At 39.5% G+C, this 14872-nt stretch overlaps 1 protein-coding gene across 1 annotated transcript; it reads right to left on the reverse strand.

Moving 5' to 3' along the window:
- Nucleotides 1-5374: 5374 nt before the first annotated feature.
- On the reverse strand, nucleotides 5375-10909 carry LOC115799332 (cytochrome P450 2J6-like). Its single transcript, XM_030756439.1, has 9 exons — nucleotides 10630-10909; nucleotides 9315-9477; nucleotides 9054-9203; nucleotides 8689-8849; nucleotides 7832-8008; nucleotides 7604-7742; nucleotides 7046-7233; nucleotides 6257-6398; nucleotides 5375-6120 (listed from the first exon to the last, which is right to left on the reverse strand). The coding sequence occupies exons 1-9, from the start codon at nucleotides 10795-10797 to the stop codon at nucleotides 5945-5947; spliced, it is 1464 nt and encodes a 487-aa protein (XP_030612299.1). The 5' UTR covers nucleotides 10798-10909; the 3' UTR covers nucleotides 5375-5944.
- Nucleotides 10910-14872: the final 3963 nt, after the last annotated feature.

The following is a 14872-nucleotide window of genomic DNA, read 5'->3' on the forward strand; positions in this document are numbered from 1 at the left end:
TGTGCAGATCAGGGTTATTATGGTTAACGAAAACGAACGAAATAACGAAAACTGAAATTGAAAAAACATTGTCGTTAACTGAAATAAATAAAAACTATAACTAAAAGGAAAAATCGATAACTAATTAAAACTGAATTGTGAGTTTACAAAACTAACTAAAACTAACTGAAATTATCGATAAACTGACTTTCATTTATTTGTTTTTTTTTTTTTTTAAGCCTTGTGGATTGATATGAAATCATTTTTTCTGCTCTCCGAGTTTAAGCTCGGAGCGCCACAGGACAACTGTGTGAGTGCGCTCACCGCGCTGGTCCGCACAGTAATGGCTGCGGTCTGCAGAGAAAGCAGCAGAGTCCCGTATGGAGGTTCTTTGAGTACAAGAGCACAGATAGAATCTAAAGTCTTGTTGTGGATGATGAAAAATGTGTGGAACATTTCTCAGTCAGGAAAACCAGCAACATCAAAGTCCACCTGAAAGCGCACAACGGCTACAGAAACCGCTCTGATCCTACCAGGTAACCTGGCCTGCGCCTCTGGAGAAACGGGACTACTTGTCGGGTCCATGCAGCCCAGAAAGTTGTGACTAAACTGTTGCGTCCTTGTGCGTTTCCGGCTACTTTATCAGTGAGAGAATAACAATCAGGAATAATAATCAAAGCATCAGTATAAGGACTCACAACTGTCAGCAAATTCCTGGTAGGAGACTGCTGAAACTGTCGGGATGGACGTGAAGGAATGAAGAAAGTGAAAAAAACAGGGACAAATATGTTTGCAGCCAAAAAACTGAGCACAAAGAGCGAGGACCAAAAAAGAAGTCCCAGCCTGCGCTGCATATAAAACACCTGCACACGACCACAAGGTAATTAACACACACAATCCAGCTACACAAGCATAAATGTGGACATGAGGTCGGACACTTCCGTAGGTTGTGTACAAAGACCCTGCAGGTTTAATTAGCAGCATCTAACCAAGCTAGCTCCAAAACAGAAGCAGCTTCAGGTGGTGAGAACATCAGGATGCAGCTGGATTTGAGCTTTGACTCCTTCAAAGAGTTTGTTTTTGTTTAACACCACATGTAGCTGTTGTTAATCTGCTGCACTGATGCTGAAGTTTATTGTGGAGTTTATTGTAGAATTTATTGAGTTTGGGAGTTCATGTTTTTCTTTGTTTCTCCCTGTTGATGTTCATGTGTGTCCTTAATATTACACACATTTAGCACGTCTTGTGAACAGTTGGTTGTTGAATATATTTCTTTAAACGGTATCTTTTTGTCAAGTTTTCATTACACAAGAGTCACTTTTGCGCCTTGAATCTTGCACCTGATTAGGTATGAAAATACTAAAACTAATACTGAAACTAACTGAAACTAAGCATGAAACCAAAAATAAAAATGAGAAAAACCACTCTGAAAACTAATTAAAACTAACTGAATTAAAGAAAAAAAAGTAAAAACTAACTAAAACTAAACTATAATGTAAAATCCAAAACTGTTATAACCCTGGTGCAGATCTCAGTTATTTATTGACTTCTTAATATAAGACTTTTATTACATCATTACTTTTATTTTCCATCCATCCATTTTCTTCCACTTATCCGGGGTCAGGTCGCGGGGACTTTTTCATGTCACATATTACGGCTCAATCAAACAAACAAACAAAAAAGTATAACAACGATTAAAATCACAACTGTGGTTGGATCGAGTGCGTACTCGAAAGCGTGCAGGAGCGCCTTTGGTGTGTGTGTGTGTGTGTGTGTGTGTGTGTGTTGGGGGCACAGCTGTTAAATAAAGAAAATGCAGAATAGAGAAATAATTTCCCCACATCGCTTTGGTGCTGGCTCTGATAGAAAGGAGTGAGAACACAGAGCATCAGTTTGTTGTGTATGAGGCTGCAGACCAGTCAGGGTGTCCATGCTGACTCCTGTCCAACACTGAAAGGACATGAGCATCAGAACTGGACCATGGAGCAGGTGGTCTGGTCTGATGAATCGTGTTTTCTTTTCATCCACCCATGTGGATGGGGGTGTGTGTGTGTGTGTGTGTGTGTGTGTGTGTGTGTGTGTGTGTGTGTGTGTGTGCGTCTTATACCTGGGGAACACCTGGCACCAGGATGCACTGTGGGAAGAAGGCAAGCAGGTGGAGGCAGTGTGATGCTTTGAGCAATGTTCTGCTGGGAAACCTTGGATCCTGCATCCATGTGGATGTTATTCTGACTTATTCCACTGACCTAAGCATTGTTGCAGACCATGCACTCCCTTTCATGGAAACAGTATTCCCCAATGGCTGTGGCCTCTTTCAGCAGGATAATGCTCCCTGTCAAAAAGTAAACGTGGTTCAGGAATAGTTTGAGGAGCACAACAATGAGTTTGAGGGGTCGACCTGGCCTCCAGATTCCCCAGATCTCTGTGGGATGTGCTGGACAAAAAAGTCAGATGGGTGGAGGCTCCACGTCACAACATCTTGGTGCAGATACCACAGCACACCTTCAGGGGTCTGTTGGAGTCCATGCCTCGATGGGTCAGGGCTATTGGTCAGCACAAGAGGGACCAACACAATATTAGGCAGTTGGTCTGATGTTACGCTGAATGGTGTAACTTTGATTCAAAGTTCATTGCATTCAGGTTTTCCTGTTACATAGGTATAATTTTTTGCTGTAATTGTGTGGTTGCTAGCAGTGCCGGCTCTAGCCATTTTGGCGCCTTTGGGGGATTGCCTATGCCCAGAGCCAGCCCTGGTTGCTAGGTAGTGGCCGAGAGATATAAGAATGGACTTGACAATGCAAACATTGTGAAATGCCAAATCCCTGTCCACAGCTCAGGGAAACTTCAGAGTTTGAATAAGAAACATTAACAAAACAGCAACCAACCAGATTTTCCTAAAAGGTCAGTGCAAATGATGGTCAGAATCATTTTTAAGTCATGAGCCGTTAGAGTGTATATCACATTTTATTGAACAAACCTCTCAGTGATAACATTTTCAAAAATGAAATACTCAAAATGCACTCTTCCAAATTATTATGCACAACAGAGTTAAAAAACATTTTATAGGTTGTAAAGAACTGCAAATGGTCATTTTCCAAACCTGCAGCATTAAGTGGTCACATTTCCTAAAATCAAAAGCCATTTCAATCAAAAACATCTTAACAGGCCAAATTACATGTTAACATAGGACTCCTTCATAATTCTTGCATCCACTGAACTTGAGAGTTTTTGGAGAGTTTCTGCTTGAATTTCTTTGCAGGATGTCAGAACAGCCTCGCAGAGCTGCTGTTCTGCTGTGAACTGCATCCCAGCCTCAGATCTTTTGCTTGAGGATACTCCAAAGGATCTCAGTAGGGTTGAGGTCAGGGGAGGATGGTGGCCACACCATGAGTTTCTCTCCTTTTAGGCCCATAGTAGCCAATAACACAGATGTATTCTTTGCAGCATGAGATGGTGTATTGTCATGCATGAAGATGATTTTGCTACGGAAGGCACGGTTCTATAAAGAAAGTCATGTCATTTTCACACCTTCTGAGACCCTAAAGGGGCCTACCAGCTCCATCCCCATGATTGTGGCCCAAAAATAACTCCACCACCTCCTTGCTGACATCACAGTCTCGTTGGGACATAGTGGCCATCCACAACTCCATCCATCTGGACCATCCAGGGTTGCACGGCATTCATCAATGAACAAGATGGTTTGGAAATTAGTCTTCATGTATGTCTGGGCCCACTGCAACTGTTTCTGCTTGTGAGCACAGGTTAGGGGTGGTCAAATAGTAGGTTTATGCACAACTGCAAACCTCTGGAGGATCCTAAACCTTGAAGTTTGTGGGACTCCAGAGGAACCAGCTTCAAATAACTGCTTGCTGCTTTGTATTGGTATTTTAGCAGCTGCTCTCTAAATCTGATGAATTTGTCTGGCAGAAACCTTCCTCATTATGCCTTTATCTGCATGAACCCCTCTGTGCCCTGAATCAGCCACAAGTCTCTTCACAATACGATGATCACGCTTCAGTTTTCATGAACTATCTAATGTTTTTATACCTTGTCCAAGGCACTGCATTATTTGCCATGTTTCACCAGCACAGAGATCTTTTCCTTTTCCCCATACTGTTTGAAACCTGTGGCCTACTTAATAATGTGCAACATCCTTCTTAAGTAGTTTTCTGTTAATTGGGCTCACCTGGCAACCTAATTATCACAGGTGTCTGAGATTCATTTCAATGCTCCAAAGAGCCCCGAGACACAATACGATCCATGAGGTTAATGGAAAAACACAAAAATGTTAAATCTTTATGAAGTTTACTGTAAAATTAAGAGCTGATCTCTTATAGAAATCTGGAAGGTGAAGAGGAGGGTTAGAGTAACATGAGGTTACCTTTTTAGCAGAACACCTTCAAAATTTGTTACCCTCAATCCAAAGAAACACTGCAAAATACACTGTCTACTTTTTCCTGATATTTTAACCTTACACTGAAAATAAAAATATCTTCCAGATTTACTTGATTTTATTGTGTACATCAGTCACACATGATTGGAATGTGGTGAAATAATTTCTCTTTTTATCCTCAATTAATCTTTACAGATTTTGGTGTCCCCCCTGGAAGAGTCAGCTGTGGACACGTCTGAAGTTGATTCAGTATTCAATGAAATTTGATCACTTAACAAGTTGTAGTTTAATATTGTGAACCTTCACACTTACAGCAGGGTTCGTATACCTTTTCCAGGATCAAATTCAAGCACCTTTTAAGCACTTTCAAGATCAATATTTTCCAGCACATTAAGGGGTCATTCACAATTATCAGCACTTTACAAAGTGTACTCTTTTTCAGCCCCCCCCCCCTGGTGTTGAAAAATTCTGGAAATCTTGGTATCAAATATACTCTATTAAAACATTGTACTGCACTGCATTTATGACTCATTCTGAGTCATAAAGAACATTCCTGTCACATGGTAGAAGCTGCAATCAGTTTTTGGCAACACCAGCGGCCAACAAATTTAGCAATTTCTTGGTGTCATCAGGGACTTTGAGAGTTTTGGAGATATGCTGGTGTCTGCCAAAAAGTGATAAAAAAAATGATTGTATTTAAATTGCTGTAGATTAATTTTTGGTTTAAAATCTGTGGAACATGTGTCAGACATATCTCATGAATTATATTACATCATTGTGAATGAGAAACAACGCTCCTGTTAGAAGCTGCAATCACTTCTTGGCAAATGACTTTAATATATTCTTCATTAATGAGGCTTAAAAAAATATCACTGACAAAAAAATTACAACAAATAAAATATTAATGTTCTATAAAGAGTCGCCAAAAAGGACTGGATTGATTATAATGTGGATACAATAATGCAGTCGTAAAGATATTTGTAAAACAATTAATTTATTCATTTTATATATTTAAGCCCTTCATGAGTCCTCTGCGCCCCATTCTATTTACTGATGTAAGCAAAGATAATACATTAAAATAAAAATCAGAAATCACTTTTTGGAAACCTGAAAACTCTGCTGTCCGTGTTTTGTGTACATACAGTTACCGTTATCATCCTGCATACCGTTGTATGCTACAGCATCGCCCGGACCTCGCTTCAACACAGAGGGTGGAACTATTTAATCTGATAGATTTTTATTTATTTTTTTAAATGGTTACAATTTCAAGCAGTTTTGGACACTTTATCCAAAATTCAAGCACTTTTCAAACCTTGAAAGGACAATATTAAAATCCAGGCATTTTCAAGGGTTTCCAGCACCCGTACAAACCCTGTTATAGTAAAGAATATTTAATTTTTATAGTTAAAAATTACAGTAAGTTGAATGCAAAAGATTTACTGGAAAGTTCTCTGGGGTAAGATGTTTCTGATGCTGTAGGATGAAAATAATGTAGCATTCTAAATAATTATACAAAAACTATGATGGAAGACAGTAATTCATTGTGCTGAGAAAAAGACACAACCAGGTGGATTAACGCGGTACAGCACACAGACGGTAAGGTTTGGGATAACGAGTTCCTCCCAGCTGAAACTCCAGACTGGGCTGCTCTCCAACAGGCGGTGAGAGAGAGAACCTTTGCAGCATGGAAGTGAAAAACAAAAATAACTCCATCCGAGCCAGCTGTTCTCCAAGACACACACGCTTACCTGAGAACACACAATAAGACACTTTTTAATCAGACAACATATTCTCTAATAGCACACATTTTACTGCACTTCTGCAACAAGCCGAGGATACATGATGCTTTGCCTTGGCTAAAACAGTATAAGTGGTCCAACTAACCTGCAGAAAATGGAAGGAAGGCATCTCTCTTTCGAAATTTACCATCTTTGTCCAGAAAGTGTTGAGGGTTGAAAGAGTGTGGCGTTTCCCACATCGACTCATCATGTAGGACTGAGTCCAGGGTAGCCAGGATCATGGTGCCCTGAAAACATACCACCAAAATAACCTGAAGAACTGAGATACTAAAAGAGAAATAAAAATCTAAATTGTGTTTGAATATTGTGTTTATTTGCCAGGTGATGCCAGATGTTTTAATAAAATGGTTGATTGTTTTAGGATTCGGAGCCTATCAAGACAAGGTACATCCTGAAAGGTCGTCAGTCTACTGAAGCGCCATAAGGGTATCATTATGTGTGTTCATGAATCATTGCAGAAAGAGTCCTTCATTCATGGGAAGTTGGTTTTTATCTGGTCCACCGTACTGCGTCACTAAACCAAACACAGTGAGGACATAACTTCACAAACACCGACTCAAAGGTGGACACAGCCACTGTGAAGTCACCCTTTGGTTTTGGACTCTGCATTTTTCCACCAAGTCTTTTTCAGTCAGAAGTTACCATATATGGAAGCTCAATTCAGTAACTCAGTGGAGATGAGCCCTAACAGAAAATCCAAAACATTCACTCACAGTACAGTTATTAGGGATCAGGGCACTATCCACAGATATCAGATACATTTTTAATCCAGGCTTTAAATGAGTTTATGGGGATCAACGTTGGGAGCTGGACTGTTGGAGCAGACAGATTTGAATCAGCAGCTGTACTGCCACAAAGACTGTGGGCCGTGTACCTTTGGGATCGTGAACTTATCCACTGTAGTGTCCTTGGTTGCCATACGAGCCACGTTGAGGGGGACGATGTTGGCCATTCTCTGTATCTCATGAATAACAGCATCGGTATAGGGCATGTTTTCTCTGTCACTCAGAGAGGGCTGTCTGGATGGACCAATCACAGCATCGATCTCAGCCTGGACTCTCTCTGCACAGTGAAAACAGGAAACCACCTGAGGTTACTACAGTTACAACCAAACATAAATGGAAAAATATACAGGAAATATCTTTTCAGTTTTAGTATTTTCAAATGTGTTAACTAAACTTAAAGAATCAGAGCTGCTCTGGAAACTGAGTCCAAGCTGAAACTAAGTATCAAAAAGAGATAAAAATGCTGAAACAAATACAAGAGTGTAAAAAACTTTGTTTTCTGCATTACAGCAATGACCTGCATGGCCTACAGTTCAGGCCTTAATCACAATATTATACACTGAGGTATGAGAGCCCCCCAGCAATACAAAGTCATGAGAAGGCTTTTTACAGAATCCACAGTAAAGGTGGCTGTCACATACACACACCTTGTATGTGAGGGTAATAGATCATGTAAAGAAACCCCCAGTGTAAAGTAGTGGTAGTAGTTTCAGTTCCAGCAAAAAACAGGTCCATGGTACAAGCACGTAAGCTGCTGAGAGCAAAACTTGAATTTTTGTCCTCAATCTATGAGAGACAAAAAACAGAATTTAAAATCTGTTGTTTCATTACAAGACCAAAAAGAACAAACACAGCAGATCGAGCACAGAGTCTACCTTTCCCATCTCTATCAGAAATGCATCAATATAGTCTCTTGGCAATGCTGGGTTAAGGTTTTCTTTGTGCTCTTGGATCCTGATTTCTATGAAGTCATTAATCTCTTTCACCAGAGTGAACATCTTCTGATGAGGTCCAGGCAGCCACTTAATCAGCCAGGGCATTATGTTGTACAACTACAGAAGAGGGAAGAACAGTTATTACATCATTCAGCACTCTGGAAATCTGATTAACCATCTTTTAATGAATGCATAACCATTACTGTTCAGAGATCCACGTCTGTGGAGACTCTGCAGTCAAAGAACTGAAATCTAAGAAAATTCAACAACAGCAGAAAAATAAAACTTACAAGGGGAAAATATTTGGGGGAAAATTAACAAGCTTGGTTAACAAGCTTTTGGTAAATTCATATTTTTGATTCAGTTAATTCTTCAGAATAATTGCCCTAATAGGGAGTTTTTAAGGCTCCACTTTATGAGCTGATGGATTCTGATGTAAAAATTAGGCTGCTTGGGTACCTTTGCTCAAATATATCTATATATCTATCTACCCTGAAACTTTGGACTCACAACAGCACACCGCCTCTCCTCCCCCTCCCAGAAAGAATCTCACACACTGGCAAATAAGCTCTCCGTTTCCCCCGTCTGTAGCAAATTGACTTTTTTTGGAACTACCCATTAGCTCTCCTCTCCTCTTTCTTAGATCCTCCTCTGAAGCTTCCCTCCTGTTCAGCCCTCTTTTGAGTCTCAGCAGCAGTTTTGTGTGTTTATGTTTTCACAATGTGCATAAAGCTTTCTTGAGTTATGCAATTTAGCATGAACTATTGCATGATGTAGCACGTTGGAAGGAGGTTCACCTGTGTTATCATGGTTTCCTGTAAGTGCAAAATTTCACTGAATTTATGAATAATGGACTGGTAATGGCTGTCAGTGTACTCAGATCGATTCCCAAACACCAAACAGTAGATGATGTTTGACACAGCGTTGCTTATCAGTGGTTGGGCATTAAAGGCCTTTCCTGTAAATGAAAACAGAACATTTGGAGATGACAAGTACCTCATATCAAAACAAAGTAAGCAATCTCTATTTACGTGTACAAATCAGCCTCATAACTGCAGCTCCAGCACAGAGAATTGATTATCGGTTTATTTTCCATACACTAATTTGTTAAAATGTCTGTGTAATAAGCAGAATAAATATAAAGCAGCATAGATTTTAATACCCTGGTGCTCTGCGAAAGCCTCTGTCACATACTGGCACTCTTGCTGGATGTATAACTCCAGGGTTTTCCTGCCCAGACCAAAGTTTCTGAGTGTATGAAGAGCAAACCTTCTCTGCTGCTTCCATGGATAACCATTTGAACTGACAAGACCTTTGAAAACAAATATAGAAAATTAGACAGGATAAAAGACTGATTTGGTGTCTCAATTATGCTATTCATTGTATTAAAAACAAAACTGAAAAAGGAAAAAAAACACACAACCTTCATTTCCAAATATGACTTCAAACAATGGTACGGTGGGACGATCTGCGAAGTCCTCTCCTTGCTGGACCAGAGCTTCCTTCACAAACTTGTAGCTCGTTATGACCACAATTCTATGACCTAAGAGCCGAAGGGCAAATATGTTTCCATATTTCTCTGCAAACTGAAACAATGACAGTGGACAGGTGTTGGATCAGCAGAGGAAAACTTAAAAAGAAATCCATCCATCCATCCATCCATCCATCCATCCATCCATCCACTTCCTCTGACCCTGAATAGGAACTCAGGGTCATTATTAGTATAATTCCCAAACAGTTTTTTTTTCCTCCAAATTTAAAGTTCTTTATATGTATTCAGAGAACAGATCCCTGTTCTGCATCTGTAATGTGTGCAGATACTAGAATGCTGCTGCAGTGATCCATCACTGATATTCTAGCTTTCTTGTTACGTTGACAGGTGGATCTTTTTTTTTTTTTAACCTGTAGACCTGGTGATGGGATTTCTGTGCTTTTATTTAACCACCAGAGTTGGTCTACACAAACTTTGGGTACTGCAATTAAATTATTGCGCCTAACTGTGTGTTTTCCTTTTTTTTTTGCCAGTCTCAGCGTTGCTGGGAAGTTTGCGCGAGCCTTTTTCTTTCGCATGTGTTGCGGTGGATTTTAATGGTGGTGGGAATAAAACATTTTTTGCAGGGGCGCAGCTACATACTTTCTGAGGTGTATGGACACATTTTTAAGGCTTTTTTCTCTTTTGTTTAAGCGGAGTGTGTCAGGTAGGTGTCGGGGGATCAGGTGGGCTTATAAGCGCACCCACTCTGCCGGTTCGGTGCCCTTCACGTGCTGTGGGCCACACTGACGGGAGAGCACACAGCAGGAGGGTCACTGACGACGGCAACGAACTGAGGAGGACGCAGATGACGTAAACAAAAACACGAGAGGAAAAAGGACACGCGGAGGACAAAGGTCAAGCTGAATACAAAACACAAGACAATAGCTAACAAAGTAAAACAGGACATGAATAAATATGCGGACCAGACAAACAAGTAAGGCATGGTAAGTGAAACAGGGCAGAAATTCACACAACAAACATAAACTACTTGGAAATAACAACTCGAAACTACAATAAGTTAAGAATCACAAACAAAATTTGAAACGAATGCGGAAAAGACCCAGGATGGAGACATTACTCACATATTCCTCCACCGAGGAAAAGTAATGATTATTTCAAGTTCAAAGTAAAGACGCTCCCCAGAATATTGCTTCAAGCCTTGGACATATTATTGCATTTTAATAATAAAGCCTAGGACTCATACCTCTCTGAACTGCAGGTGAACTCTGTCAGGTCTGATCCTGAAAACATGTCCTAAAAACGGAAGAGGCCACGGTTCAGGAGGAAAGTTTTTTGGCGCTTTGCCCTTCAAAATATTACTGAAGAGCAGAAAAAGACACAAAAATATTAAAATGCTCCAAATCCACTCCATAATGTCACCGTTTCTTCAGTTTTTCAGGCTAGTGTATGCGCTGCTACCAGAAAAGTGCAATCAGGTAAATGGACGGACTATTTTATTACCGAAACTCAGGGAAAGATGCATGGTGGGATCTCGTTGGTATCCAGGATGGTTTTCAAAATAAAAGCAGGTCACTAAGAAAAACAGGAAACAAAGTAAAAACAAATCGAGCAGTACCACAATGTAGAAATATCCACATAGAAATGACTGATTATGGAATTATAGAATATATATAATTAATTATGCCATTCTATTTTATACTGTCTGACTGTGCAAACATCACATTGTTACTATAGCTGGTAAAAGTAAAGACATTATGTTGAATAATGGCAGGAATCATGAGAGCATGGCAGAACAAAACACGTGATTGACAGTCTGAGCGAAACAATTATTTCCTGCATTAAATAAACAACTATAACCCAGAAGTGCAGCCAACCCACCTCCCAAATAAATAAGAGACGTCAGTGACGTCGTACCATTTAAAATCCATAGAAAGGTCAAAGTACTAAGATCGAGGTTATTATCATTAACAAAATAATGAAAATTGCAATGGAAAAAGCATTATCGTTAACTGAAATAAATAAAAACTATGATTAAAAGGAACATAGGCGTAGGAACCGGGGGTGGGGGGGTTCACCCAAAAATTACACAGCGGAGGGAAAAACACTTGATTTTGAAATGTTCCTCTCACGTGCTTTTATTTTGAATGACAGAGCTGTGAAGTGCAACTGTGTTGTCAGTGAGGCACACAGCTTGTCTATTAAATGAAAGAGGTATCACAGTTATTTATTTCTGTTGGATATTATTATTTTTATTGATATTTATTTGATTAGATTTTGTTTTTGTTGGCCAAAAAGAGTTTCAAACTGAATTGACATATTTTAATAGTTATTTTTTTTGTTTGTTTTTTAGTTAAGGTTGATATTAAAAAGTGAATAATTTGTTCATTGCATTATCTGTGAGGGTTCTTTCATGTTAGAACGTTTAAGTAAAGAACCGGTTCTATTGCCAGTCAACCTACATAAATGCGTTTTTGACCATTATTAAATGTTTTTGACCAATAAAACATTTCAAACTTTGCACTTGTGCGAGATACTAAATTATTTTTGTGCCCCTGAAATATTTAGCTTGCTAGTATCAGTGCGGCCACCTGATGAAGTAAGCGTACCGCCTGGAATGACACGGTCATTATGCTTGATAACAGACTCAAGTCATTTTGTTTGGTGGTTTGCCCACGTCTTACCCTTAGAAAACATATACATGCAATAATATAGGTGTACACAACACTATTTTTCCAAGAAACATTTGAAGCCTTTGTGGGTTGATATGAAATCATTTTTCCGCTTTAGCAGTTTAAGCCGGGAGCGCCATCGGCCAACTGTGTGTGTGTGTGTGTGTGTGTGTGTGTGTGTGTGTGTGTGTGTGTGCTGGTCCGCAAAGTATCGGCAGCAGTCTGCCCATACGGAGTGTCTTTGAGCACGGCAGCAGAGGAAGGAGCGAGTGTGTGGTGGATGATAAAAACACTTCTCAGTCAGGAAGAACATCAACATCAGAGTCCAGCTGAGAAGCGGCTACAGAAAAAGTCCCACCGCATATAAAACACCGGCACGCGACCACAAGGTAACTAACACACAAGCAGCAATGACGTCATCACTTCCGTGTTCTTAATGTAATTATTGATGAAATGGTGGAACAGCCTTTTTCTTACATTGTAATTTTGATTGCAGCTCTTTACCAATCAGACTCTTTCCATCAGCAGGTTCTTCGTTACCTCCTCACAGTACACCGGATTGGATCAACAGATATATTCGATCTTGAGAAAAATCTTTGTGCACGGATGAATAAAGATTCAATCATTTTATGGATGAGAAGGGTGATCTAGTACAGCATTAAGGTTAATGCACAGCTGAGAGATAGAAAGCACTAACCAAAGCCATCCCAGTCCCTCATTGTCTCCAAGATTCCTGAGGCAGCTCTGCATAGCAGCCATTCACTTTAGTGACAGCAGACTCACACACAAGATTTTCAGAACGAGTTTGCTGAATGAAGTCGATCCTGATCCAGTTAAAAGAAATTATCTTCTGAAAGAATTTGAGATCGAGCAGGTTCAGGCTAAACAAAGGAAATACTCTTCACTTCCTCTTCCTCCTAAAGTTAAAGAAGTTAACTTCAAAATGAGATTTATCGACTAATGAATTTCTGAGACTCAAATTTAATCTGGATGTGAACCCCTGTGTGCTCTGTGAAAGTGATACTGAAGGCCTGGATCAGCTGTTCTTCTACTGCCGGGTGGTGCAAACTTTTTGGGATGGCATGTGGAGCTGGCTGCAGTCCAGGGGGATTCAATTATACCCCCATTAACAGTCACTGCAGTGAAATGTGGGAGAATTCTAACTTGGACTCTGTTGTCAGGATGGTGTTATTATTAGGGAGATTTTATATTCACAAATGCAGAAACCTTAAAGCTAAAACACGTATAAACAGATGGCTTAACAAATTTAGACTCCTTAGAAAGCCCTTAAATTAGTTGCTCTGTGCAATAAGTTTTATAGATAAATAAATAAAAATAAAGTGTAATTAAATTAAATTGTGGTCATCTTAATTTAATTATACTTTATTTTTATTTATTTATCTATTTTCCTTCCCTCGAGACATAGTTTATGTGTCTTTTCTTCTGTGTTTATTTTCTCATGTTAGCGAGCATCTAACCAAGCTAGCTCTCTGAGCAGCTTCAGGTGGAGAACATCAGGATGCAGCTGGATTTGAGCTTTGATTCCTTCAAAGAGTTCAGTTTGTTTTTGTCTGATGTTACACGTAGGTGTTGTTAATCTGTTACACTGACACAGAACTTTATTATAGAGCAGAGATCCTCAACTCCAGGCCTCGAGAGCCGGTGTCCTGCAGGTTTTAGATGAGTCTCTGCTTCAACACACCGGAGTCAAATACAGAAGTCATTAGCAGGACTCTGGAGAACTTGACTGCAGACTGAGGAGGTAATTCAGCCATTTGATTCAGGTGTGTTGGATCAGGGACACATCTAAAACCTGCAGGACACCGGCCCGCGAGGCCTGGATTTGAGGATCCCTGTTATAGAGTTTGTTGGGTTTGGAGTTTTTTTTTCCCTGTTGATGTTCATGTGTGTCCTTAATGTTACACACATTTAGCACGTAGTGCTGCTATTTTGTGAACAGTTGGTTGTTGAATATAGTCTTTTAAACAGTTTTGTAACCTTAGTTATGGCACATATTTATTTTGGTCACATATAATTTGTGTGGATTATAATATAAATTTGTGCTGCACTTTAATTTTTGAAATATTCAATATTTTACCTAATTGAGTTTTATTATATAATTAATTAGCATTTTATCCCATCTTATGACTTTAATTTGTAACATTTAAGTTAGTTATTATTGAATCGTGTGATGAGGAACTTTGGTTCCTACCCAGCAGTGTTTACGGTGGGACTGTTTTTGGTGCAACATTGGTTTTGCTGTATGTGCTGTATGTTTCATGGCACACACACACAGACACACACACATATACACAAGCAATGTGTTTACTGCGTTTTTCTGTTTGTTTGTTTTTGTATTTTGTTACAGATGTAGAAACTGTCGACTATGATCTTTTTTTATTTGAAGAGCTATTTAAAGAGGCTGTAGGTGATTTCACATTCCTAGAGTAAAAAATCTATGGAGTGATGAACATACTGTTTTCCCCCTTTTTATCCCACTGACTGTGTCAAAACCTGACAGCTACATTTTCCACTATTGTGGTTTTGAGTTTCTATTTTAAGTAATTTCCTGTCTTATTTTGTAATCCTGTGCACTTTGCACTCCTATCACTTTCACTTCCTCGTTTTGTTAGTTTCCCTCATCTGTAACTCTGTCTCTTTAGCATCATGTGCTCAGTTGTCTCATCTGTGAAGGTAAATATGTTGCAAAATGGGAACCTCGACGCTGTGATGTGATGTTTGAGCGAGATTGTTAGTATTTAATCCTCTGGACATCGTTTGAAGTTCTTTGTGTTTCTATTGTAGTATCTGATGTTT

This window comes from Archocentrus centrarchus, chromosome 20, assembly GCF_007364275.1.
Source record: "Archocentrus centrarchus isolate MPI-CPG fArcCen1 chromosome 20, fArcCen1, whole genome shotgun sequence".
Classification (NCBI taxonomy): Eukaryota; Metazoa; Chordata; class Actinopteri; order Cichliformes; family Cichlidae; genus Archocentrus; species Archocentrus centrarchus.

What these genes read in the sequence shown, in the direction of transcription:
- LOC115799332 (XM_030756439.1), bottom strand. Translation starts at nt 10,797, where the DNA reads ATGGAGTGGATTTGGAGCATTTTAATATTTTTGTGTCTTTTTCTGCTC. An exon ending in AGTCATATTTGGAAATGAAG is followed by an intron (nt 9,204 to 9,314) that starts GTTGTGTGTTTT and finishes TTGTTTTCAAAG; the next exon opens with GTCTTGTCAGTTCAAATGGT. An exon ending in ATAAGTTCACGATCCCAAAG is followed by an intron (nt 6,399 to 7,045) that starts GTACACGGCCCA and finishes GTATGTTTTCAG; the next exon opens with GGCACCATGATCCTGGCTAC.